The sequence below is a fragment of the Babylonia areolata genome, chromosome 4 (genome assembly GCF_041734735.1).
Source record: "Babylonia areolata isolate BAREFJ2019XMU chromosome 4, ASM4173473v1, whole genome shotgun sequence".
NCBI lineage: Eukaryota > Metazoa > Mollusca > Gastropoda > Neogastropoda > Buccinidae > Babylonia > Babylonia areolata.
Window position 1 is genome coordinate 58865079 of NC_134879.1, and position 26912 is coordinate 58891990.

General features: G+C 44.4%; 2 protein-coding genes across 2 annotated transcripts; both read left to right on the forward strand.

Annotated features, from left to right (window-relative positions):
- The first annotated feature begins 91 nt into the window (after positions 1–91).
- LOC143281344 (mitochondrial 2-oxodicarboxylate carrier-like) lies at positions 92–22144 on the forward strand. The gene is made up of 8 exons (XM_076586545.1): positions 92–213; positions 3609–3741; positions 4753–4882; positions 8537–8644; positions 16447–16611; positions 19079–19260; positions 20996–21048; positions 21422–22144. Exons 1-8 carry the CDS (start codon positions 129–131, stop codon positions 21481–21483), a joined length of 918 nt encoding a protein of 305 aa, XP_076442660.1. The 5' UTR covers positions 92–128; the 3' UTR covers positions 21484–22144.
- Positions 9420–15376, forward strand: LOC143281343 (uncharacterized). The gene is made up of 2 exons (XM_076586544.1): positions 9420–14259; positions 14689–15376. Exon 1 carries the CDS (start codon positions 11174–11176, stop codon positions 13418–13420), a length of 2247 nt encoding a protein of 748 aa, XP_076442659.1. The 5' UTR covers positions 9420–11173; the 3' UTR covers positions 13421–14259; positions 14689–15376.
- Positions 22145–26912: the final 4768 nt, after the last annotated feature.

Genomic DNA, 26912 nt, shown 5'->3' on the forward strand with positions numbered 1-26912 from the left:
CTGCAAATATGGTTTCTATGTTATATGCATTTCTTCATGAAGAAAACCCAACTTATAAAGCTACTCCCAAAGACTTGGAGTTACCAATCCTAACAGCAGACGCCCTGACCTTTTGAGACAACAGCATTATGGCAGTCCCCGCTGTAAAACCTCCCAAGGAGTTTTCTGCGACAACGTTAGCTGCCATGCAGTTTGTAGCAGGAGGATGTGCAGGTAATCTGTTCGTCAATATCGGTGCTCCAGTTGTGTTGAACCTTGACCTTATGTGTTCCAAGTCAAGGCCGTTTCTGATGGCTTGGTTTACACGTGCATTGCTGTGAACCAAAGAATCTAATATTTGAGAGTGTCTTCGGTGTGAGGCTTTGCTTGAAGCCAAACCTGAGAACAATGCTAGTTCTCATGCCAACCACCCTGTTTGTCAGGGCTGTCCCTAGCAGCAGCTCCAGACGAAAAACTGTAAATACATACATTCACAATGATAAGAACACGCCAACAAGTCGAATCTTTAAGTTGGGAATTAATTTACCGAGCAAAAGAGCACAAAAATTAAACATAATTGTTAATCGTACTTTAACTCCTTTATGTAAAGTCCACACACCAAGGCGGGGAGCCTGGCATTTACCATTGCATACCATACCACAGAATTTATTACCAAAGACTAAAATATTACACACACACACACACACACACACACACACACACACACACACACACACACATTTACCATTCCATACCATACCACAGAATTTATTACCAAAGACTAAAATATTACACACACACACACACACACACACACACACACACACATTTACCATTCCATACCACAGTGATAAGAAACTTTAGGGAGAGGTGGACACTACAAGGTCCTCTGAGAAGAAGTAAGTGTTTCGGCCTTTAACTCCTTGCACACTGACATGGCTGGGCCACACCCAGGTCATGACTCCAGGGTGCCCTTGTTTAGCTGCCTGTTTCCCCCTGGTCCTCAGCAGGTTCAGACCCATGGCTCCAGGGTGGTCGCCACTTCAGGACTGAGTCACCTTTTCTGGCAGACGTTTTAACCACTGAGCTATCTGACACCTAGTTTGAGTAGGAAAATTTAATCCTTATGAAGTTTACTTTCCTTCCTCCTCAACCAGATCCATCTGGAACTCTTTTCTGCTGCTTCTGCCATTGCCTTGAGAGCCCATGTCCTCTCTCTGCCAGAAATCGACAGCTGTTTCATAAAGATATGTAGGCAGATGCGCTCACAAACCCTCTTGCACCAATCTTCATGTCGAGGACTTTGGCTTGGAAGCCAGAATCTGTCAGGCTGCTGGCTAGACTAGCATACTTTTTGGTCTTGTAGATGTGGGCTTCCTCCATTCGTCTTTCATATGGCACAGCTTTGACAGTGCTCACCCCAGGTGGGTTGGGGATTTTTCCCATCTCCCAGGTCAACATGTGTGACCTGCTAGTGCCTGAACCCCCTTCGTGTGTATTCGCATAAAGAAGTTCAAATATGCATGTTAAAGATCCTGTAATCCATGTCAGCGTTTGGTGGGTTACAGAAATAATAACATTACCAGCATACCCCCTCCCCCCTGAAAACAGAGTATGGCTGCCTTTATGGCGGGGTAAATAAACAATATGGTCATACATGTAAAATGTTACATGTCTGTATAAGTGTGTGTGTGTGTGTGTGTGTGTGTGTGTGTGTGTGTGTGTGTGTGTGTGTGTGTGTGACTGAAACCTGACTGAATGAGACAGGAAAAGAATGATGAGCACCCAATGGCAGCTATCAGTCAGCTCTGCCCAGGTAGGCAGCCTGTTGTGCAAATGACTCTGTGTTTGTAAAGTGCTTAGAGCTTGGTCTCAGACCAAGGACAGGTGCTCTATAGGTAGCTATATCATTATCAACATTACCTTTCAGATTCTGTAAATCACCATGCCTTTGCTGATGGTAACCAGCTCTGTGAAGAAACGACTTTTTCTGATCTTGACTCTCCCATTGGGGCATTTCAGTGGTGTATTGCTGACATTAAGGCATGGATGAATCAAAACAAACAACAAGTAAATGATTGTAAAACTGAAGCTATAATTATTTCTTCAAGCAGACTGTCTGTAAACAACTCTTTGCCTTCCTGTCTTAAAATTGGAGATTCAGATGTAGGCTTTGTGTCTTCAGTGAAAAATCTGGGTGTGATGTTCGATTCAAACCTCACAATGAAGAAACACATGAACAATCTCTGCAAGGCTGAATACTTTCAAATTTGAAAGATCAGTTCCATCTGACATCTTCTTACTACTCAAGTAACACAAACTCCGGTGTGCTGTCTTGTGTTGTCCAGACTTGATTATCGTAGCTCACTCCTCACTGGTTGCCCTAGATACTGAATACAAAAACTCCAGAAAGTTCAAAACGCAGCAGCAAAATTAATCTTTTGAATCAAAAACTGAAAAAGACTGACAATATCACTCATCTTCTGCATTCTCTTCACTGGTTACCAGTTTCTGCCCACATTCAGTACAAAGTTGCAATTCCCACCTTCAACTCCATTTTGGGTGCAACAGTGGATCAGAAATCCAACACTGGTGAGTTCTGCTACAGCATCTCATGGTGCTTTCTTATGCACAATCCTCACATGACAAAGAAGTGTGCATTTCAAAGCACAGGCTGACGGATGATGGTGACGTGTTGCCACTGTTGTCACGTCTTGTCTTGATTACTGCAGTTGTGTTTTTTCTTGTCTCCCAGCAGAAGAACGTTCATGGCTACTGTGAGGTGGAAACAGTGCTGCATGGCTCTTTCTGAGCAAACAGATGTGTGATCAGTTTCACAACTTCTGAAAGAGCTGCACTGGTTACCAGTCAAGTTGTGTAGTCCTTGTATACAACCATTTTGATGGGACACTTTCACCTTACCTGTCTAACCTGTCTAAAGCGCTCCTCACATACAAGCCTCTGGTTCTCCAGGGAAAAACTCTTAAAAGTACGCCCCCATGAAACCAAAAATAAACTTAAAAAAATTTGGCTACTGCAGTGATGGTATTCATGCTCCCACTGTCTGGAATTAGCTGTTGCTGGTCTTTGGCACCAACCAGTACCCCCTCTGTTCAAATCCCAGCTAAAATCTCTGTTGTTCTGTAATGCATTTTTTGTGATTTTTTTTCTCCACTGTTAATTAGAGCGGTTTTCTGCTCACTGGTGTGTGTGGTTTGTCATTTTTAGGTGTGGCTGTGTGTGGCCTGTCATTTTTAGGTGTGGCTGTGTGTGGCCTGTCATTTTTAGGTGTGGCTGTGTGTGAACAGATGATTACTAGGGTGTTGAGTCTGACTTTACTTACTAGTGCCATTCATTATGAGTATAGTTGATATTATTATTATCATTATTAATATTTTTAAAAATCTTTATTTTCATTACCATTCTTCTTCTTCTTCTTGTTCTACTTCTTACCATCATCATCACTGTCATCATCATCATCATCATCATCACCATCATCATTATTATCATCATCATCATCATCATCATTATCATCATCATCATCGTTATCATCATCATCATCATCATCATTATCTTCATCATCACCATCACCATCATCATCATCATCATCATTATTATCATGTACGCAGGGTTTGTGGAGGTGTCCATCATGCACCCTCTGGATCTGATCAAGACCCGGTTCCAGATCCAGCGAGGTCCTGGGGACCCCCACCACTACACCTCCATTGTGGACTGTGTGCGCAAGATGTACCACCATGAAGGGTAAGTGTGCGCAAGATGTACCGCCATGAAGGGTAAGTGCCCACAAGATGTACCACCATGAAGGGTAAGTGTGCGCAAGATGTACCACCATGAAGGGTAAGTGTGCGCAAGATGTACCACCATGAAGGGTAAGTGTGCGCAAGATGTACCGCTATGAAGGGTAAGTGCCCACAAGATGTACCACCATGAAGGGTAAGTGTGCGCAAGATGTACCGCCATGAAGGGTAAGTGTGCGCAAGATGTACCGCCATGAAGGGTAAGTGTGCGCAAGATGTACCGCCTTGAAGGGTAAGTGCCCACAAGATGTACCGCCATGAAGGGTAGGTGCCCACAAGATGTACCGCCATGAAGGGTAGGTGCCCACAAAATGTACCAACATAAAGGGTAAGTGCCCACAAGATGTACTGCCATGAAGGGTAAGTGCCCACAAGATGTACCGCCATGAAGGGTAGGTGTCCACAAGATGTACCGCCATGAAGGGTAAGTGTCCACAAGATGTACCGCCATGAAGGGTAGGTGCCCACAAGATGTACCGCCATGAAGGGTAAGTGTCCACAAGATGTACCGCCATGAAGGGTAGGTGCCCACAAAATGTACCGCCATGAAGGGTAGGTGTCCACAAGATGTACCGCCATGAAGGGTAAGTGTCCACAAGATGTACCGCCATGAAGGGTAGGTGCCCACAAGATGTACCGCCATGAAGGGTAAGTGCCCACAAGATGTACCGCCATGAAGGGTAGGTGCCCACAAGATGTACCGCCATGAAGGGTAGGTGTCCACAAAATGTACCAACATAAATGGTAAGTGCCCACAAGATGTACCACCATGAAGGGTGCGCAAGATGTACCACCATGAAGGGTAAGTGCCCACAAGATGTACCGCCAAGAAGAGTAAGTGTCCACAAGATTGTTACAACTGAAATGGTTAATAAGGTTAAAACTGAGGTGGTAAATGATACAACTGAAGTTGTTGATGTCGTCACAACAGAACGATGTCTTGGTGCTGTTTCAGACCATTCTCGTTCTACAAGGGCATCTTACCTCCCCTGTTGGCAGAGACCCCCAAACGAGCCACCAAGTTCTTCACCTTTGAACGTTACAAGTCAGCCTTTGGTCATGGCGGATACATTTCCCAGCCTGTGGTAAGGCGGATACATTTCCCAGTCTGTGGTAAGGCGGATACATTTCCCAGCCTGTGGTAAGGCGGATACATTTCCCAGCCTTTGGTCATGGCGGATACATTTCCCAGCCTGTGGTAAGGCGGATACATTTCCCAGTCTGTGGTAAGGCGGATACATTTCCCAGCCTGTGGTAAGGCGGATACATTTCCCAGCCTTTGGTCATGGTGGATACATTTCCCAGTCTGTGGTAAGGCGGATACATTTCCCAGCCTTTGGTCATGGCGGATACATTTCCCAGCCTGTGGTAAGGGGGATACATTTCCCAGTCTGTGGTAAGGCGGATACATTTCCCAGCCTGTGGTCATGGTGGATACATTTCCCAGCCTGTGGTAAGGCGGATACATTTCCCAGCCTGTGGTAAGGCGGATACATTTCCCTGCCTTTGGTCATGGCGGATACATTTCCCTGCCTTTGGTCATGGCGGATACATTTCCCAGCCTGTGGTAAGGGGGATACATTTCCCAGTCTGTGGTAAGGCGGATACATTTCCCAGCCTGTGGTCATGGCGGATACATTTCCCAGCCTGTGGTAAGGCGGATACATTTCCCAGCCTGTGGTAAGGCGGATACATTTCCCTGCCTTTGGTCATGGCGGATACATTTCCCTGCCTTTGGTCATGGCGGATACATTTCCCAGCCTGTGGTAAGGGGGATACATTTCCCAGTCTGTGGTAAGGCGGATACATTTCCCAGCCTGTGGTAAGGGGGATACATTTCCCAGCCTGTGGTAAGGGGGATACATTTCCCAGCCTGTGGTAAGGCGGATACATTTCCCAGCCTGTGGTAAGGCGGATACATTTCCCTGCCTTTGGTCATGGCGGATACATTTCCCTGCCTTTGGTCATGGCGGATACATTTCCCAGCCTGTGGTAAGGGGGATACATTTCCCAGTCTGTGGTAAGGCGGATACATTTCCGAGTCTGTGGTAAGGCGGATACATTTCCCAGCCTGTGGTAAGGGGGATACATTTCCCAGCCTGTGGTAAGGGGGATACATTTCCCAGCCTGTGGTAAGGGGGATACATTTCCCAGCCTGTGGTAAGGCAGGGGTCCATAACTCTTTCTCTTTTGGCTGTGATGAGGTTATTCAGCTGGTCAGTATTTGGGTAGCCTTTTAAAAAATATTTTTCATATATTTCAGATTTGTAAACTTGTCTTATTTCAGTTGTTTTTAATTAATTTGAATTTTAAACCTCATCTTAGTGAGTTCAAATTTAGATTGAGCAATCATATTCACTTGTTTGTTTTATGATTTTTCCTCAAGGTCCTGAGTAGGTCCAGAGTGTCTGAACATAAATCCTCCAGTCATGACTGGATTCTAGGACACATGAACGATCTAAACCACCCACAACTTACAAGCTTGGCCATTTACATTTTTAGAAATCAAATCAAAATCAAAAATCAAAATAAAAAACACTGTATTAATCCACATGGAAATTAACTTGTGCAATCACAAGCTCGTTGTAAATACCAACATAAAATGATCATACACAGCATAAAAAGAGATCAAAACTAGTCAAATAAGAATTCCCAGTAGCTGACTATAGACTACACTTTGAGCTTCTGCATTGAAGAATCCATTGCCAGCACACAAATTTCCCCCCAACAACTGGATTTCTGGGTGAGTGGTACAGCCAGCACCACATAGATGAGGTGCAACTCCCAGGCCTGACGTGACCCTGTGTGGTCAGCTATGTGACCCTCTGTGTGTGGTCAGCTACGTGACCCTGTGTGGTCAGCTATGTGACCCTCTGTGTGGTCAGCTACGTGACCCTGTGTGGTCAGCTACGTGACCCTGTGTGTGTGGTCAGCTACGTGACCCTGTGTGTGTGGTCAGCTACGTGACCCTGTGTGGTCAGCTATGTGACCTGTGTGGTCAGCTATGTGACCCTGTGTGTGTGGTCAGCTACGTGACCCTCTGTGTGTGGTCAGCTATGTGACCCTGTGTGTGTGGTCAGCTGTGTGACCCTCTGTGTGGTCAGCTATGTGACCCTGTGTGGTCAGCTACGTGACCCTGTGTGGTCAGCTATGTGACCCTCTGTGTGTGGTCAGCTACGTGACCCTGTGTGTGTGGTCAGCTACATGACCCTGTGTGGTCAGCTACGTGACCCTGTGTGGTCAGCTACGTGACCCTGTGTGGTCAGCTACGTGACCCTGTGTGGTCAGCTACGTGACCCTGTGTGGTCAGCTATGTGACCCTCTGTGTGTGGTCAGCTACGTGACCCTGTGTGTGTGGTCAGCTACGTGACCCTGTGTGTGGTCAGCTATGTGACCCTGTGTGGTCAGCTGTGTGACCCTGTGTGGTCAGCTACGTGACCCTGTGTGTGTGGTCAGCTGTGTGACCCTGTGTGGTCAGCTATGTGACCCTCTGTGTGTGGTCAGCTATGTGACCCTCTGTGTGGTCAGCTATGTGACCCTGTGTGTGTGGTCAGCTACATGACCCTGTGTGGTCAGCTACGTGACCCTCTGTGTGTGGTCAGCTACGTGACCCTGTGTGTGTGTGGTCAGCTACGTGACCCTGTGTGTGGTCAGTGTGGTCAGCAACGTGACCCTGTGTGGTCAGCTATGTGACCCTCTGTGTGGTCAGTGTGGTCAGCAACGTGACCCTGTGTGGTCAGTGTGGTCAGCCAGGCAAAGAGCAACCAGAGATCAAGTTGGAACACCAAGGAGAGGCGAACTCCATGTCAAAGGGAGAGAAATAGTCGTTGTCTTGGCAGTTTAACGGGGTTGATTCCCTTTGACCACAACCGCCCGCCATCCTTGCACTGTGATCAGCAGGTCTTGGTGTAGGTTTTTCATGAAATCATAGGAACTATTCATGTTGATCAGTGGTGCAGAAATCCATTTAGGTGGGTTTTTTTTTCTTTTTAAATGTGACTATCTTTTGGATCTGGGATTTACATGTGTTTGGTCTTTGAAAAAAAAAGAAAAAAAAAAGGGATGGGGTGGGGGTAGGGGAAACAACCATTTTCAGATTTTTTTTTCCATTGTTATCTGTATCGTGTTCATTTTGTTCAGTGAAGGAGGTAAAAAGTGTGTGTTTATTGATATTAACACATGAAAAGATATGTACAGAAGAACATTTCTGGGGATCCCTGTTCTCAATATAAAGCAGTCCTAGTTCGTTGTCATGAGAAGTTTGAAAGCTCGCTAAGATGTCCTATTTCAGTTTCTCAAGGAGGTGTCACTGCATTCAGTCAAATCCATACGTGCTACACCACATCTGCTAGGCAGATGCCTGACCAGCAGCATAACCCAATGTACTTAGTAACCCCTTGAGTGCAAGCACATATTTGTCTTCCTGTCAGAGTGGATTTCTGCAGAATTTGGCCAGAGGACACCACTTTTCTTGTCACAGGTTCTTTTACAGTGTGCCAAGTGCATGCTGCACACAAGACCTTGGTTTATTATCTCATCCAAATGTCTACACGCTCAGTTTGATTTTCCAGTTAAACTTTGGAGAAAGGGTGTATGAATGAAGTGTTATTATTGTTATTATGGATTTCTTTGTTCTTTTGCTTGTTGTGAACGTTGTCATGCTGTTCTTGTTGTGTTTATAGTTGTCATGACTATCGGTGTCTTGGTGTCACTGGTCATTGCGTGTGTCATGGCGCCAGGTTCTGACGCTGGCAGGACTGTTTGCCGGCATGACAGAGGCTGTTGTCATCAACCCCTTTGAAGTGGTCAAAGTCAAACTGCAGTCAGAGAGACTGCATTTATCTGAGGTTTGTTGTTCTCAACAAGTCTGTGTGTGTGTGGTGTGTGTATGTGTGTGTGTGTGGTGTGTGTGTGTGTGTGTGTGCAGACATGTGTTTATGTGTGCGTGCACAAGCTTCCAAACGTGTGTGTATGTGTATGCACTCCTGCATGTATGTTCACACTGAGAAACCTGTTGTGACAAAAATGTATTCACAGACATGCGTTCATGTGTGTGAATGTGGTCATGTGTGCAAATGTATGTATGTGTGTGAATGTGGTCATGTGTGCAAATGTATGTATGTGCGTGTATGTGGTCATATGTGCAAATGTATGTATGTGTGTGTATGTGGTCATATGTGCAAATGTATGTATGTGTGTGTATGTGGTCATATGTGCAAATGTATGTATGTGTGTGTATGTGGTCATATGTGCAAATGTATGTATGTGTGTGTATGTGGTCATATGTGCAAATGTATGTATGTGTGTGAATGTGGTCATATGTGCAAATGTATGGATGTGTGTGTATGTGGTCATATGTGCAAATGTATGTATGTGTGTGTATGTGGTCATATGTGCAAATGTATGTATGTGTGTGAATGTGGTCATATGTGCAAATGTATGTATGTGTGTGTATGTGGTCATATGTGCAAATGTATGTATATATGTGTATGTGGTCATGTGTGCAAATGTATGGATGTGTGTAAATGTCATGTGTGCAAATGTATGTGTGTGAATGTGGTCATGTGTGCAAATGTATGTGTGTGAATGTGGTCATGTGTGCAAATGTATGTGTCACAACTTGTGACGACAGTTAGGGCGTGTGGCCCGTCTTCGTTTTTCTCCCCCCTCTTCTTTCACTTTCCCTCCTTCTCCCATCCTTCAGTTCGGGTAGAAGTCTTGATTTGCGCACGAACCACGTGCATGCATATTACTCGCTCACCTGAGCGAATATGAAATATTGTTGGGCAGCAACAATATTCGGGGCTTTTGCAGCCCGACTGCCGTAGTGTACGGGTCGTTCCTGTTGTTGGTGGGGTAGCTACCCCGACATCTAGGCACCATACGAAGTGAGGACCGGCTGTCCTCCATGGGAGCCACTTCGGTGTTTCTTCGTCTGTCTTCGTCGTCGTCGTGTCTTTGTGGTGGTCGTTAGTGTACGCCACCTGTGGCAGGTAAGAAGCCACTTGTCTATTTAGCTTGGTTGTACTTCTGTCAGGGATGTAGGTGTGTAAAGATGTTCGACAAGAAAGCTGTACGTTAGGTTTTGACACAATCTATTTCGTTAATTACTCGTGTGCTACCACCGAGTGAATATGTACTTTTTCTTGTGTCGGCTAATATTTTTGCCAATTTTATTGTTATTGAGTTTTAAAATGATACGATTTTACCTTAGTTCACTGTTGGGTAAAATTGGGCGTTGGCTCTGTATGATAGGTGTAGAGAGTGCGAGTGCCGTGTATTACTCCTATAATTCGTCTTGTCAATGGAATTATATTCCAGGTTTTCATTTTTGAATGTGCTGTACATTTGTTTTTTTTGTTAATTATATCGTTAGAATTAGTATTGCTCAGTACGGGGGGAACATTCCGTAATGTTCCAGCTCTCGCTGTGTGCTGTGTGTCCCGGGCCTTTCGTCTGGTGACCCAGATCTTCGCCCCCTCCTGCCCTCTGACTGCTGTCCTGGGTCTTCGCCCCTTTCTGCCCTGTGACTGCTGTCCTGGGTCTTCGCCCCTTCCTGCCCTGTGACTGGTGTCCTGTGTTCCGGGCCTTTTGACTTGCAGCCTGGTCCATTGCTTGGCATTGTATGCCGAGTCCTGGCACCTAGGCCTTTTGACCGGGGGCTTGTGCCTTGGGTCGAACCCGCCGAAGTTTGTCTGGGCCGTGTGTCAGTTTTTTTGTTTTTGTTGTTTTCCTCTTAAGAGGAAAACTTCCTGAACCCGTCAAAGACTAAAGCATCTGTGTACCAGTCCTGGTTTGGGGGGGGTGATTTGCTTCTCCTTGAGTGTGTGTGTGGAAAATTGCTTTCGATTACATTTGGGAGAATCCGTAGTTTTGTATACGACTTCTGTTCGTTTTTTGTTGTTGAAGTTATAGTATATGGTTGTTTTGTTGTTGTTGTTTTTTGCAAGTATAGGCTGTGTGTGTAAGGTTGCGTGAGTGGGATAGACAGAGCGGAAGAGAATAAATTTTGTGTGGACGAGAAATATCTGTATTCTGTGGTTGTGTTGTCGGGTGAATTGGGTTGGGCGTTAGGTTTTAAAATAGTTCTTGACCTCTTCCCTAGGGGGGTCGTGACAATGGTGGAGATGCGGGGTAGCAAGTTCTAGGGAATGTAACACGGGTTGGGGGGTAGGGTGTGATCGTCTTGTTCGTCTACGTTTTATGTTGCAGGCATTTCGTTTTGGTTAGCTTTTGTGGGGGTGATTAAGGTTGTTAGATTGTTAGGTTCTTACTGTTGGACGGTTGAGTGAAGTGGGGACCTGGAGTTAGTGACTTAGAGACTTAATCTTAATTCAAGTTTTGTGTAGTTGTTGCACATTGTGAATTAAGAAAACATGCCTGTAACACGAAAAACTTCTGCGGCCTCTACTCCTAGTTCGGGGTCACGGGGGGTCAGGGCAGAAGGCAGTACACCTTCTCTGAGTGCTGAAAAAAAGACTGAATTGTCCGGATGGATTCAGGGCCACCTGAAGGAGGCTAATCCTGAAGGTGCTTTCGATGAAGGCTTGAAGAATGAGTCTAATGCCGTACCTTCTCAGGACATGTACTCAAAGTTCAGGGTGTTGGGCACTGACTTAGGTTTGTCTGGAGAGGCGTTGGCCCGGTTTGTGGTTGATGCAGTAGCCAGGGAGGAAGAGCGTCAGGCTAGGGAGGAAGAGCGTCAGGCTAGGGAGGAAGAGAGAAAGTACAGACAATGGAAGGATAGAAAAGAAGAAGAGTATAGGAAGAAAAAAGATGACGAGGAAAGACGTAGATTCGAGAGGAAAATGGAACTGCGCCAGGAAGAGCTAGAAGCTCACACGGCTCATCAGTTTCCGCTTGTGCCGTATGATGAGAAAGACGATTTCGATAGCTTCCTTAACCACTTTGAGAGAGTGGCGGGATTAAACAAGTGGAAGCGTAGCTCCTGGGCAGCCCGCCTGGTGGCCCTTTTGCAGGGTCGGGCGAGAGACGCCTGCCTACGGTTACAACCAGAACAACTACACGATTATGACATCTTAAAAGCGGCTCTGCTTTACGAATTCCGTCTGGATGCAGATTCCTACCGCAAACGGTTCCGTTCAATGCGGAAATTAGCGGAAGAGACGTTTGATCAGTTTCTGGGCAGGCTGAAGGTTTGTTTCTCCCGGTGGTGTGTGGCCGCTGGACGGGATGAATCTGATGCAGAGGACATTAAAGATCTGGTCCTTCAGGAGCAGTTCTTGACCACACTCAATCCCGATCTCGTCACTGAAGTTCGGCGTGAGGAACCCAATAGAGTTGAGGACGTTGCCCATATCACTACTAAAATTGTTAATGCTCGGAGAGCAGGTCGCATGGCGGAAGCTGAATTTCGAGTTTCCAAAAAAGGTAGTAGGGTTTCCGACCCCAGTTTCAATCTGGGCGCGGAGAAAAAAGGACCTCCACATGGGTCAGGGGATTCAGCTCCAAACAACGTAAAGGGAAGAGACTTTACAAGAATACCTGCCTGCTTCAACTGCGGGAAGCCAGGTCACTTGGCCAAAGAGTGCCGGCAACCCAAGAGGGTCTCACTCATTGCTCATGTCTCACCTGCACAGGGTGTTAATGCAATGACCCCGACGCTTTGCACGTCTTGTGCTTCTAAACAGTACTCGCCTCGCTGCGAGGTTTCTGTCAATGGCCACACAGTGCAAGCTTTACGCGACACGGGAGCCCAGTTGATTGTTGTAGCCAGGCGACTCGTAAGACCTGACTGTTTTACTGGGGCCACAGTTCGCGTGGTGTTGGCAGAGTCAAGGTGCTCCTCAGTTCTGCCCATCGCCAGGGTGGACTTTCAGTCCCCGTTCATACAGGGCGTTTTGGACGTGGCTGTCATGGAGTCTCCTGTTGAGGAAGTTCTCATCGGGAATTGTGTTTGGAGAGGGGACGGCTCTTCAATGGTCGTGCCCGTCTATGCTGATCCCAGCCTTGTGGGCGCCGTTCAAACAAGAGCCCAGGCTGCAGCAAATACCAAACCCTTGCCTCCCCTGCCCGTCAAGGATATTCAGATCCATGTGTCACGGGAAGACTTACAGCACCAGCAAAATGACGATCCTGATTTTCATCAGGCACGTGATAGGGCTGGTTCAGGCCTTTTACAGAAAACCCCTTCAGGCGAGGTCTCTTATTTTAAAAAGCATGGGGTGCTGATGCGGCAGTTTAAAGATCACAGAGGCCAGGCGACCCAGATCTGTGTACCGAAGCCTTTGCGTTCCACAGTGCTACGCCTGGGTCATGAGGCTCCAATGTCTGGTCATTTGGGGTTTAGGCGGACGCAACAGAGAATATTTCCTCATTTCTATTGGCCAGGTATGTGCGGGGACATCAAACGCTTCGTTCTTTCCTGCGACAGGTGCCAAAAAACTGTACCTAAAGGGCGGGTTTCCAGAGTGCCTTTACTTAAAATGCCTCTGACTGTACCCTTCAGCCGAGAGGAACTATCCCACGATCGAGAGAGAATGCTTGGCGCTCGTGTGGGGCATACAAAAGTTCGAGCCATACCTGTACGGCAAACCATTCGTCGTCCAGACCGATCATGCCCCTCTGCAATACCTGGACAGAGCAAAAACGGCCAGCGGTAGACTGACACGGTGGGCGCTGCAGCTCCAGCCTTTCTCCTTCACAGTGCAAGCTATCCCTGGAAAAGAAAATGTTGGAGCCGACTATCTCAGTCGTCTGCCGGAGCAAGAATCGGGATTTCCCGAAAAGTGATTTCGGCAGTGTTAATCAAAGAAGAGTATGCGCAGTCCCATTTGACTTCTGCACATACCTCTATATTCTACTCTTAAATTAGGAAGCACACGCTTCCGCGTATCCTTACTAGCTGTAAAGTTAAGATAGCTTTCGTATAAATTTCTCTTCTCTTGTTTCGTTGGTCTGGACAAACTGTTTTGTTTTGGTAACTGTCCTTGACCACTAATAGACGTTCGGGAATGCGGAAGTGCAAGGCGAGAGTTGTCACGTGTCTGTCTGTCCGTCAGTCGTTGTGACGGTGTGTTTAAGTTCCAAACGTGAAGTTTGAACTTGAATGGGGGGTATTGTCACAACTTGTGACGACAGTTAGGGCGTGTGGCCCGTCTTCGTTTTTCTCCCCCCTCTTCTTTCACTTTCCCTCCTTCTCCCATCCTTCAGTTCGGGTAGAAGTCTTGATTTGCGCACGAACCACGTGCATGCATATTACTCGCTCACCTGAGCGAATATGAAATATTGTTGGGCAGCAACAATATTCGGGGCTTTTGCAGCCCGACTGCCGTAGTGTACGGGTCGTTCCTGTTGTTGGTGGGGTAGCTACCCCGACATCTAGGCACCATACGAAGTGAGGACCGGCTGTCCTCCATGGGAGCCACTTCGGTGTTTCTTCGTCTGTCTTCGTCGTCGTCGTGTCTTTGTGGTGGTCGTTAGTGTACGCCACCTGTGGCAGGTAAGAAGCCACTTGTCTATTTAGCTTGGTTGTACTTCTGTCAGGGATGTAGGTGTGTAAAGATGTTCGACAAGAAAGCTGTACGTTAGGTTTTGACACAATCTATTTCGTTAATTACTCGTGTGCTACCACCGAGTGAATATGTACTTTTTCTTGTGTCGGCTAATATTTTTGCCAATTTTATTGTTATTGAGTTTTAAAATGATACGATTTTACCTTAGTTCACTGTTGGGTAAAATTGGGCGTTGGCTCTGTATGATAGGTGTAGAGAGTGCGAGTGCCGTGTATTACTCCTATAATTCGTCTTGTCAATGGAATTATATTCCAGGTTTTCATTTTTGAATGTGCTGTACATTTGTTTTTTTTTGTTAATTATATCGTTAGAATTAGTATTGCTCAGTACGGGGGGAACATTCCGTAATGTTCCAGCTCTCGCTGTGTGCTGTGTGTCCCGGGCCTTTCGTCTGGTGACCCAGATCTTCGCCCCCTCCTGCCCTCTGACTGCTGTCCTGGGTCTTCGCCCCTTTCTGCCCTGTGACTGCTGTCCTGGGTCTTCGCCCCTTCCTGCCCTGTGACTGGTGTCCTGTGTTCCGGGCCTTTTGACTTGCAGCCTGGTCCATTGCTTGGCATTGTATGCCGAGTCCTGGCACCTAGGCCTTTTGACCGGGGGCTTGTGCCTTGGGTCGAACCCGCCGAAGTTTGTCTGGGCCGTGTGTCAGTTTTTTTGTTTTTGTTGTTTTCCTCTTAAGAGGAAAACTTCCTGAACCCGTCAAAGACTAAAGCATCTGTGTACCAGTCCTGGTTTGGGGGGGGTGATTTGCTTCTCCTTGAGTGTGTGTGTGGAAAATTGCTTTCGATTACATTTGGGAGAATCCGTAGTTTTGTATACGACTTCTGTTCGTTTTTTGTTGTTGAAGTTATAGTATATGGTTGTTTTGTTGTTGTTGTTTTTTGCAAGTATAGGCTGTGTGTGTAAGGTTGCGTGAGTGGGATAGACAGAGCGGAAGAGAATAAATTTTGTGTGGACGAGAAATATCTGTATTCTGTGGTTGTGTTGTCGGGTGAATTGGGTTGGGCGTTAGGTTTTAAAATAGTTCTTGACCTCTTCCCTAGGGGGGTCGTGACAGTATGTATGTGTGTGAATGCGGTCATTTGTGCAAATGTATGTATGTGTGTGAATGTGCAGATATGTGTGCAAGTGAGTGTGTGTTGGGTGGGGGGCATGGGGGGTGGGGAAAGATGCATAGCTAAGTAAAGGAAAGATTGGTGCTGTGTTGGGGGGGGGGGGGGGAGTTGGATGAAGATGCATAGCTAAGTGAAGGAAAGATTGGTGCTGTGTTGGGGGGGGGGAGGTGGATAAAGATCCATAGCTAAATAAAGGAAAGATTGGTGCTGTGTTGGGGGGGGGGGGGAGGAGGTGGATAAAGATCCATAGCTAAGTAAAGGAAAGATTGGTGCTGTGTTGGGGGGGGGGGGAGGTGGATAAAGATCCATAGCTAAGTAAAGGAAAGATTGGTGCTGTGTTGGGTGGGGGGCATGGCGGGGGGGGGGGGGGGGATAAAGATCCATAGTTAAGTAAAGGAAAGATTGGTGCTGTGTTGGGTGGGGGCCATGGTTGGGCAGGGGGTGGATAAAGATGCATAGCTAAGTAAAGGAAAGATTGGTGCTGTGTTGGGGGGGGGGGGGGGCCATGGTTGGGCAGGGGGTGGATAAAGATGCATAGCTAAGTAAAGGAAAGATTGGTGCTGTGTTGGGTGGGGGGTGGGGGTGGATAAAGATGCATAGCTAAGTAAAGGAAAGATTGGGGCTGTGTTGGGTGGGGGCCATGGTTGGGCAGGGGGTGGATAAAGATGCATAGCTAAGTAAAGGAAAGATTGGTGCTGTGTTGGGTGGGGGGCATGGCGGGGGTGGGGGTGGGGGGGGCTGGGGGGGCGGATAAAGATGCATAGCTAAGTAAAGGAAAGATTGGTGCTGTGTTGGGTGGGGGCCATGGTTGGGCAGGGGGTGGATAAAGATGCATAGCTAAGTAAAGGAAAGATTGGTGCTGTGTTGGGTGGGGGTGGATAAAGATGCATAGCTAAGTAAAGGAAAGATTGGGGCTGTGTTGGGTGGGGGCCATGGTTGGGCAGGGGGTGGATAAAGATGCATAGCTAAGTAAAGGAAAGATTGGTGCTGTGGCGTGTGCAGCAAAAAAGCACCATTCAAACAGCCAGAGAAATCGTTGCTCGTGATGGATTGGGACTGCGAGGGTTAAACAAAGGGTTGACATCGACGCTTGGCAGACATGGCGTCTTCAACATGATCTACTTCAGCTTCTATCACAATGTCAAATCCATAGTGCCTGAGGTCAAGGTCAGTGTTCGGCATCTAAGGTATTTATGTTCTGTCGTAACTGTTGGTTTTGTACTTTGACAGTTTTAGTTTATGTCATTATCAGTGTGGTTATTATGTCATGTCATAACCATCATTATTGTACTTGATAACAGTGTTCATTATGTCATCATCAGTCTGGTTGTTATGTTCTGATATAACCATCATTATTGTACTTGATAACAGTGTTCATTATGTCATCATCAGTCTGGTTGTTATGTTCTGATATAACCATCATTATTGTACTTCATAACAGTGTTCATTATGTCATCATCAGTCTGGTTGTTATGTTCTGATATAACCATCATTATTGTACTTGATAACAGTGTTCATTATGTCATCATCAGTCTGGTTGTTATGTTCTGATATAACCATCATTATTGTACTTGATAACAGTGTTCATTATGTCATCATCAGTCTGGTTGTTATGTTCTGATATAACCATCATTATTGTACTTGATAACAGTGTTCATTATGTCATCATCAGTCTGGTTGTTATATTCTGTCATAACCATCATTATTGTACTTCATAACAGTGTTCATTATGTCATCATCAGTCTGGTTGTTATATTCTGTCATAACCATCATTATTGTACTTGATAACAGTGTTCATTATGTCATCATCAGTCTGGTTGTTATATTCTGTCATAACCATCATTATTGTACTTGATAACAGTGTTCATTATGTCATCATCAGTCTGGTTGTTATATTCTGTCATAACCATCATTATTGTACTTCATAACAGTGTTCATTATGTCATCATCAGTCTGGTTGTTATATTCTGTCATAACCATCATTATTGTACTTGATAACAGTGTTCATTATGTCATCATCAGTCTGGTTGTTATATTCTGTCATAACCATCATTATTGTACTTCATAACAGTGTTCATTATGTCATCATCAGTCTGGTTGTTATATTCTGTCATAACCATCATTATTGTACTTGATAACAGTGTTCATTTTGTCATCATCAGTCTGGTGGTTATATTCTGTCATAACCATCATTATTGTACTTCATAACAGTGTTCATTATGTCATCATCAGTCTGGTTGTTATATTCTGTCATAACCATCATTATTGTACTTCATAACAGTGTTCATTTTGTCATCATCAGTCTGGTTGTTATATTCTGTCATAACCATCACCATGTGTTCTGTTTTTTGCTTTTGGTACTTCAGTGGTGCGATTGATTTGAGGAGCAAAAGTAAAGCATTGACAAGGGGAAGAAATTCAGATAAGGAAAGGTGACTGACCTCCTGACCTCCTGTCACCTCCGATGTGACCTCACTGACCTGCCTGTTGTTGATGAGCAAACATGTCAGCAGAAGTCAAGGGGTTAAACAGATTTTTTTTCTTTTTTTCTTCAGATTTTCTGTAAACTTTTTTGCCACCATGGATGAATTTAGTTGACTAGATAGTTCACTATCATATTCAACTTTGGTTGAAATCAAAGAGTCATGTTAAACGGACTGTTTTTCACATTGTCATGTCAAACAGACTGTTTTTCACATTGTCATGTCAAATGGACTGTTATGTCAAATGGACTGTTTTTCACATTGTCATGTCAAACGGATTGTTTTTCACATTATCATGTTAAACGGACTGTATTTCACACTATAACAAAGTGTCACAACTGCAGCCAACTTTCCAGCACAACAGGAAGTTGACTGACTTATTCCCCCTTGACCCAGTTTGAAGTGAACAAGTCCACTGTGTTGTTGGGACATGACCCAAAGCGTGTGGTTGAGAGTTACTGTGTTGTTGGGACATGACCCAAATCATGTGGTTGAGAGTTACTGTGTTGTTGGGACATGACCCAAATCGTGTGGTTGAGAGTTACTGTGTTGTTGGGACATGACCCAAATCGTGTGGTTGAGAGTTACTGTGTTGTTGGGACATGACCCGAATCGTGTGGTTGAGAGTTACTGTGTTGTTGGGACATGAACCAAATCGTGTGGTTGAGAGTTACTGTGTTGTTGGGACATGAACTGAATCATGTGGTTGAGAGTTACTGTGTTGTTGGGACATGACCCAAATCGTGTGGTTGAGAGTTACTGTGTTGTTGGGACATGACCCGAATCGTGTGGTTGAGAGTTACTGTGTTGTTGGGACATGAACCAAATCGTGTGGTTGAGAGTTACTGTGTTGTTGGGACATGAACTGAATCATGTGGTTGAGAGTTACTGTGTTGTTGGGACATGACCCGAATCGTGTGGTTGAGAGTTACTGTGTTGTTGGGACATGACCCGAATCGTGTGGTTGAGAGTTACTGTGTTGTTGGGGAGGGGGAAGGTAGGGGTTAGTGGAGGAATGCCATCCTGGCCTGGAAGGCAGCCAGGGATGGCATCGACACAGTCTCTGACATATTTGGCGCTGGAGAGTGGTTTTGTTTTCCACACAGAAAGTTGGTGGCAAGAGAATGAACACTGTTTCTGTCTTTGTCCAGGATACCACCCTGGATTTCTTCCGGAGGTTTCTGATTGGTCTGTGTGCGGGGACCGTGGCATCTGTCGTCAACATTCCCTTCGACGTGGCCAAGAGTCGGATCCAGGGGCCACAACCCGTGGCGGGGCAGATCAAATACAGGAGTTGTCTGCAGACCATGGCGCTGGTGTACAGGGAGGAGGGGTGAGGGGGGTGGGCGTGTCAGCATCCGCTGAGTGCTGTGTTGGTCCTCATTCACACACACACACACACACACACACACACACACACACACACACACACACAATTTTATTAATTGTGAAATGTTTTGTATATGCTTGTGTTGGCAGTGACTTTGTATTCTAATTTTCATTTGAAGGAATGAGTGTATGTGAATGGGATGGGTGTGATGTATTTGTGCTGGAGCATTTGTGTTCGTGTGTGTGTGTGTGTGTGTGTGTGTGTGTGAAATAGAGTTGTAGTTGTGTATTTCATCACCAAACTATTCTTGGATATATATGCCTTTTTGTTGTTGCTTTTCATCTGTTTAGTTCTTTTCTGTCTCTCCTTTATTATTTGAAAATATTTTTTCATTGTTTTTCATTGATGGCTTGATGTAAAAAAAAAAAAAAAGCAATTGTTGTTTAGTCAGTTTACCATCATGAAATAAAATTTTGACTTGACTTGACACACACAGACACACACAGACACACACACAGAGACACACACAGACACACACAGACACAGACACACACACAATGGATTGGTGGATCCCTGTTACTTAGTCTGGAGTGTACATGTAGTGTGACTTAGTTGACAAGTATAATAGCTTTTGTAGCAGTTTGTTGATTGATGTTACATTTGGATAGTGCTGAATGGTGATATGGGCTGTTGACTACATCGTTTTGTTACATTTGGATGGTGATATGGGCTGTTGACTACATCGTTTTGTTACATTTGGATGGTGATATGGGCTGATGACTACATCGTTTTGTTACATTTGGATGGTGATATGGGCTGATGACTACATTGTTTTGTTACATTTGGATGGTGATATGGGCTGATGACTACATCGTTTTGTTACATTTGGATGGTGCTGTATGGTGATATGGGCTGATGACTACATCGTTTTGTTACATTTGGATGGTGCTGTATGGTGATATGGGCTGATGACTACATCGTTTTGTTACATGTGGATGGTGCTGTATGGTGATATGGGCTGATGACTACATCGTTTTGTTACATTTGGATGGTGATATGGGCTGATGACTACATCGTTTTGTTACATTTGGATGGTGCTGTATGGTGATATGGGCTGATGACTACATCGTTTTGTTACATTTGGATGGTGATATGGGCTGATGACTACATCGTTTTGTTACATTTGGATGGTGCTGTATGGTGATATGGGCTGTTGACTACATTGTTTTGTTACATTAGGATGGTGCTGTATGGTGATATGGGCTGATGACTACATCGTTTTGTTACATTTGGATGGTGCTGTATGGTGATATGGGCTGTTGACTACATCGTTTTGTTACATTTGGATGGTGCTGTATGGTGATATGGGCTGTTGACTACATCGTTTTGTTACATGTGGATGGTGCTGTATGGTGATATGGGCTGATGACTACATCGTTTTGTTACATGTGGATGGTGCTGTATGGTGATATGGGCTGTTGACTACATCGTTTTGTCAGTAACCTATATTTGCTTTTTGCTAATGCATACATGCACACACATACATTTGCACATACTAACATTGTTTTTCGCAGTTCTGAAAAAAAAACCCAGTTTCTTTGTGTGGTAAGAGAGAAAGAGAGAGAGAGAGAGAGAGAGAGAGAGAGCATGAGTGTGTGTGTTTATGTATTGCTGACAGACGATAGAAGTACTCTGAAGCTGACTTTGACATGTACAATGTTTCTGTCTGTGTCTTCAGTTACTTCGCACTGTACAAAGGTCTTCTGCCCAAAATTCTACGACTTGGACCTGGTCAGTGCATGTGATGTGTGTGTGTGTGTGTGTGTGTGTGTGTGTGTGTGTGTGTGTGTGTGTGTGTGTGTGTGTGTGTGTGTGTGTGTGTGTCTGTGTGTGTGTGTGTGTGTGTGTGTGTGTGTGTGTGTGTTGGCATGTGTTTGTATGTTTGAGTATGTATGTATGTGTGTGCATGTTTGTGTGTGTATGTTTGAGTAAGTGTGTGTGTGTGTGTGTGTGTGTGTGTGTGTGTTTTGTTGTTGTTGTGGCTGCTGCTGCTTAAAAAACGAATCTGATCCGAATTTGTATTTTTTTGTGTGTGTGTCTTGTCTTGATTGTGCAGGAGACTTGAACAGCAAGTCACACAAACTGTTTTTGTTGTTGTTGACAGGTGGGGCAATCATGCTGCTTGTGTATGAGGTGGCCTTTGATTGGATGAAGACAAACCTGTAACATCCAACCACATGATCTCCGCCAGCAGGGTCTTGATGCTTCACTCTTTTGATTGGCTGACGAAAATACATGCTCTCATTTGACTGGGTGATTGTAGCAAAGCTTGTGGCAGTCATTTTTCAGTGGATGGGCGTGATAATCCTGCCTTCTTTTGATTGGCTAATGCTTCAGGGTATTTGATTGGATTTGTGATAAGCAGGCATTCAGTTATGTTATTGGACTGGGTGGTTGATTAAGGCTGCATGTTTTTTAATTGGTTAATAGGATGATCATGAGATGACAGAGTATGTCATCAGTATTAAGCAGACAACAAGAGGGGTCTTATATATGGGCTTGCTAACTGGTGACGGTACTAATTGTAACCTAATGATACACCGTACTGTTGACAACAGGCATGACTTGGTGGTTCCAGTGATGTCCCTTTGGGCAGAGTTCTTGATGTGGGCATGGGGGGTTCTACCTATAGTTTGTTCCTTTGGTTGCATGAAATGATGATTAAGACAGTGATGATGATGATAACAGTAACAGCAGCACCACCACCAATGATAACAATGATGATATTAATGGTAATAATCAAAATGATAATAATGATGATAATAATGATAATATACTACTTGTTCTACTGGTGATGATTATGATAATGATGATAATGGTAGTAATAAATATTAGGATAATAATGATAACAATAATGATAATGATATTAATATCAGTGCATTTTTTTGTGGATTTGTTTGAAAGGCCATGAGTGAGGGAGGGTGAGTGATTGTGGATTTGTTTGAAAGGCCATGAGTGAGGGAGGGGAGACTGTGGATTTGTTTGAAAGGCCATGAGTGAGGGAGGGAGACTGTGGATTTGTTTGAAAGGCCATGAGTGAGGGAGGGGAGACTGTGGATTTGTTTGAAAGGCCATGAGTGAGGGAGGGAGACTGTGGATTTGTTTGAAAGGCCATGAGTGAGGGAGGGAGACTGGATTTGTTTGAAAGGCCGTGAGTGAGGGAGGGGAGACTGTGGATTTGTTTGAAAGGCCGTGAGTGAGGGAGGGGAGACTGTGGATTTGTTTGAAAGGCCATGAGTGAGGGAGGGAGACTGTGGATTTGTTTGAAAGGCCATGAGTGAGGGAGGGAGACTGTGGATTTGTTTGAAAGGCCATGAGTGAGGGAGGGTGAGGAATGAAGAAAGGCAGTGAGTTCCAGGTGTGTACAGATGAGGAACAGCAAGCTCTTCTGTTGGTTTGGGGAACACACCAGTTTCAGTCATCAGTGTCATTGTTTGTCTTCACTGACTTTGTTCACAGCTCCTTTGCAATAAGCCAGTGTCGGATTTTAACCCCTTGACTGGTGAAGCCAGTGTCGGATTTTAACCCCTTGACTGGTGTAGCCAGTGTCGGATTTTAACCCCTTGACTGGTGAAGCCAGTGTCGGATTTTAACCCCTTGACTGGTGTAGCCAGTGTCGGATTTTAACCCCTTGACTGGTGAAGCCAGTGTTGGATTTTAACCCCTTGACTGGTGAAGCTTGGTGGACTGGGGTCAGTGCTGCAGCCAAGGAAGGTGCTGATGGTAGTGTGCTTGTTAGTGCTGTAAAGCATTCCCCCCAACAATGAAAATGTAGTCCCAAGAGGAAAATATAGAATGGTGAATGACATCCTGACCTGTAAGCTGTGTCTTGGTAAGGTGACAGCCCTTCACTGACATTCTGACCTGTAAGCTGTGTCTGATCTCAGTGAGGTGACAGCCCTTCACTGACATCCTGACCTGTAAGCTCTGTCTTAGTGAGGTGACAGCCCTTCACTGACATCCTGACCAATAAAACTGTGTCTGATCCTAGTGAGATGACAGCCCTTCATTGAAATCCTGACCTGTAAGCTGTATCTGATCTTAGTGAGGTGACAGCCCTTCATTGAAATCCTGACCTGTAAGCTCTGTCTTAGTGAGGTGACAGCCCTTCATTGAAATCCTGACCTGTAAGCTGTATCTGATCCTAGTGAGGTGACAGCCCTTCATTGAAATCCTGACCAATAAAACTGTGTCTGATCCTAGTGAGGTGACAGCCCTTCATTGAAATCCTGACCTGTAAGCTGTATCTGATCTTAGTGAGGTGACAGCCCTTCACTGACATCCTGACCTGTAAGCTGTGTCTGATCTCAGTGAGGTGACAGCCCTTCACTGACATCCTGACCTGTAAACTGTGTCTTAGTGAGGTGACAGCCCTTCATTGAAATCCTGACCTGTAAGCTGTATCTGATCTCAGTGAGGTGACAGCCCTTCACTGACATCCTGACCTGTAAACTGTGTCTTAGTGAGGTGACAGCCCTTCATTGAAATCCTGACCTGTAAGCTCTGTCTTAGTGAGGTGACAGCCCTTCATTGAAATCCTGACTTGTAAACTGTGTCTGATCTTAGTGAGGTGACAGCCCTTCACTGACATCCTGACCTGTAAGCTGTGTCTGATCTCAGTGAGGTGACACCCCTTCACTGACATCCTGATCTGTAAGCTCTGTCTGATCTCAGTGAGGTGACAGCCCTTCATTGACATCCTGACCTGTAAGCTGTGTCTGATCTTAGTGAGGTGACAGCCCTTCACTGACATCCTGACCTGTAAGCTGTGTCTGATCTCAATGAGGTGACAGCCCTTCACTGACATCCTGACCTGTAAGCTCTGTCTAATCTCAATGAGGTGACAGACCTTCACTGACATCCTGACCTGTAAGCTCTGTCTTACCTCAGTGAGGTGACAGCCTTTCACTGACATCCTGACCTGTAAGCTCTGTCTTATCTCAGTGAGGTGACAGCCCTTCACTGACGTCCTGACCTGTAAGCTCTGTCTTATCTCAGTGAGGTGACAGCCCTTCACTGACGTCCTGACCTGTAAGCTGTGTCTGATCTCAGTGAGGTGACAGCCTTTCACTGACGTCCTGATCTGTAAGCTCTGTCTTACCTCAGTGATTTGACAGCCCTTCACTGACATCCTGACCTGTAAGCTCTGTCTTACCTCAGTGAGGTGACAGCCCTTCGCTGACATCCTGACCTGTAAGCTCTGTTCTTATCTCAGTGAGGTGACAGCCCTTCATTGAAATCCTGACCTGTAAGCTCTGTCTTACCTCAGTGAGGTGACAGCTCTTCACTGACGTCCTGACCTGTAAGCTGTGTCTTATCTCAGTGAGGTGACAGCCCTTCACTGACATCCTGACCTGTAAGCTCTGTTCTTATCTCAGTGAGGTGACAGCCCTTCACTGACATCCTGACCTGTAAGCTCTGTCTTATCTCAGTGAGGTGACAACCTTTCACTGACGTCCTGACCTGTAAGCTGTGTCTTACCTCAGTGAGGTGACAGCCCTTCACTGACAAGCGTACTCATCAACAACAGTCAAGGGGTTAAACTGCACAATCAGAATCAAATCTTTGTTGAATAATCAAGTGTTGTGAAGTGTTGTTGTTTTCAAAATAATGAAGTCATTTTTGACTCACTTGTGTAAACAAAGTGAGTCTATGTTTTAACCCGGTGTGTGTGTGTGTGTGTGTGTGTGTGTCCGTGGTAAACTTTAACATTGACATTTTCTCTGCAAATACTTTGTCAGTTGACACCAAATTAGGTATAAAAATAGGAAAAATTCAGTTCTTTCCAGTCATCTTGTTTAAAACAATATTGCACCTCTGGAATGGGCACAAAAAAATAAAAAAGAAGCCAAATTATATGCAAACTGCATTTACTGTTATATTTATATTTTTTGTATTCTCTAAACTTGGCACTTTTATGTGGTATTCTGACACAACAACAAGAGCAGTCATTATTATCATTTTTTGTTCAAACAGGAACTTCTTTTGCTAAGCATGGAAGTTTTATTTATTTTGCAAACGTTTTTGTGCAGATAGTAAAAAAGGGAAATTACTCTGTAATTAATGCTAGGGGACTTAATTTACTTTAAACTGATCTTTCTCATCTTAAACATTACATTTTGAAATTATACTTAATACATAAAAAGCTTGTGTGTTTTACTCTCAGTGTACAGTGCTTTCACTATGTTCATTCACCCAAGTGGTCTTTTTTGGAAAATACTAAATCAATACGACGAGTGGACTTTATAGATCTATTGGCTGAGCCCTGAAGGTCGTGGGCAAAAATCAATTGCGTACACATATTTATACACATTCAAAGCGCGTGCTCATATTCTTCGTGAACGCGAGCAACGCCATTTTGTTTCAAGTTGTTGACCTGCCCGTTCAATCCTATATTCAATGGACAATACACAATAACATGTGATGGAAAGTTGGAGAAGGAGACCGTTAAATATTTATTCAGAGAAAGATTTGTGAACGCCTCTTCACTTACTGGATTATTCCCCAAACTGCCATAAAGATATCCATAGAATCAGTCGGAATTCACAGTTAAAAATTGTAAACCATGCGAGTTAATACCCTTGAATTGATCACGATGAAACGAAAAAATTTCCAGTCTTGACTTTTCTCAAAATGAAGTCCTTTTCACTTCATACGACGTTTAGTAGTACTTGTACTTGGCTCTACATGCTATTAGTTTAACAAAATACTAAATTTTCATATCAATTTTAAAACTATAAAACTAGAATAAACAAAAGAGAAATTGAATCGACCGTGTTGTACTACATTCCCGGCGGGTGTAACTAAACTTGTACATCTATCTAGATCTAGAGAAAACGGCTAAATGTTGCAGTGTGATTGTGGCAATGTCTTCTTTACCGCGGACTTAAAAAGAATTTTTTTTATTGCCCTTAAAGATTTTTTGAATGCCCAAGATACACCAGAATAATATGATTTAAACAGCGTTCTCACTGCGAATACCGCAATTGATTTATTGCCCTTTAAAAAAGTATGTTCAAATATTAAATTTAAGAACGTCAGTTAAGGAGCCACGATAGTGTCATGGATAAGACAGTTTCTTCTCACCTGAACACGCGGGGTTCGAATCTGGTTAGGACTTTTTTTTTTTTTTTTAACCCGAAGCTTTATGGAACACATTTTAACATTTTTTTATTTTATTTTTTTTTTTTTAAAGTGTATCACAAGTGAGTCTTGAAGGCCTTGCCTCTCTTGTTATATCATCAAACAAAATCTTATTCTTAAGCTGTTTTTCCAGATTTTTTTTTTTTTTTAAACATGACCTTTTTTTATCATTATACTGAATTGCAATAGTTCACATTATCAAATTTTTTAATTATTGAATCATAATATTGTGCAAAAGATTTTTACATAATCAAATTATATATCTGTATTAAAGCACTTTTCAAACATTTGAATTCTGGTCAATCAGATTTTATTATGGAAATATAGTTACATAAACATGCTTTGTGATGTAAAATTTTGCAATTCGATCCCCACCCCCTCCCCTGTTACCCAAAATATGATGCATATTTTGTTTATAATTGTATTGTATATTGTATACATCAAATTGTATT

Bases quoted from the DNA above. Each gene is read 5' to 3' on its own strand.
- LOC143281344 (XM_076586545.1), top strand. From the start codon at position 129: ATGGCAGTCCCCGCTGTAAAACCTCCCAAGGAGTTTTCTGCGACAACG. The intron at 214-3,608 runs GTAATCTGTTCG...TCATGTACGCAG, and splicing joins TGTAGCAGGAGGATGTGCAG to GGTTTGTGGAGGTGTCCATC. The intron at 4,883-8,536 runs GTAAGGCGGATA...TCATGGCGCCAG, and splicing joins GATACATTTCCCAGCCTGTG to GTTCTGACGCTGGCAGGACT.
- LOC143281343 (XM_076586544.1), top strand. From the start codon at position 11,174: ATGCCTGTAACACGAAAAACTTCTGCGGCCTCTACTCCTAGTTCGGGG.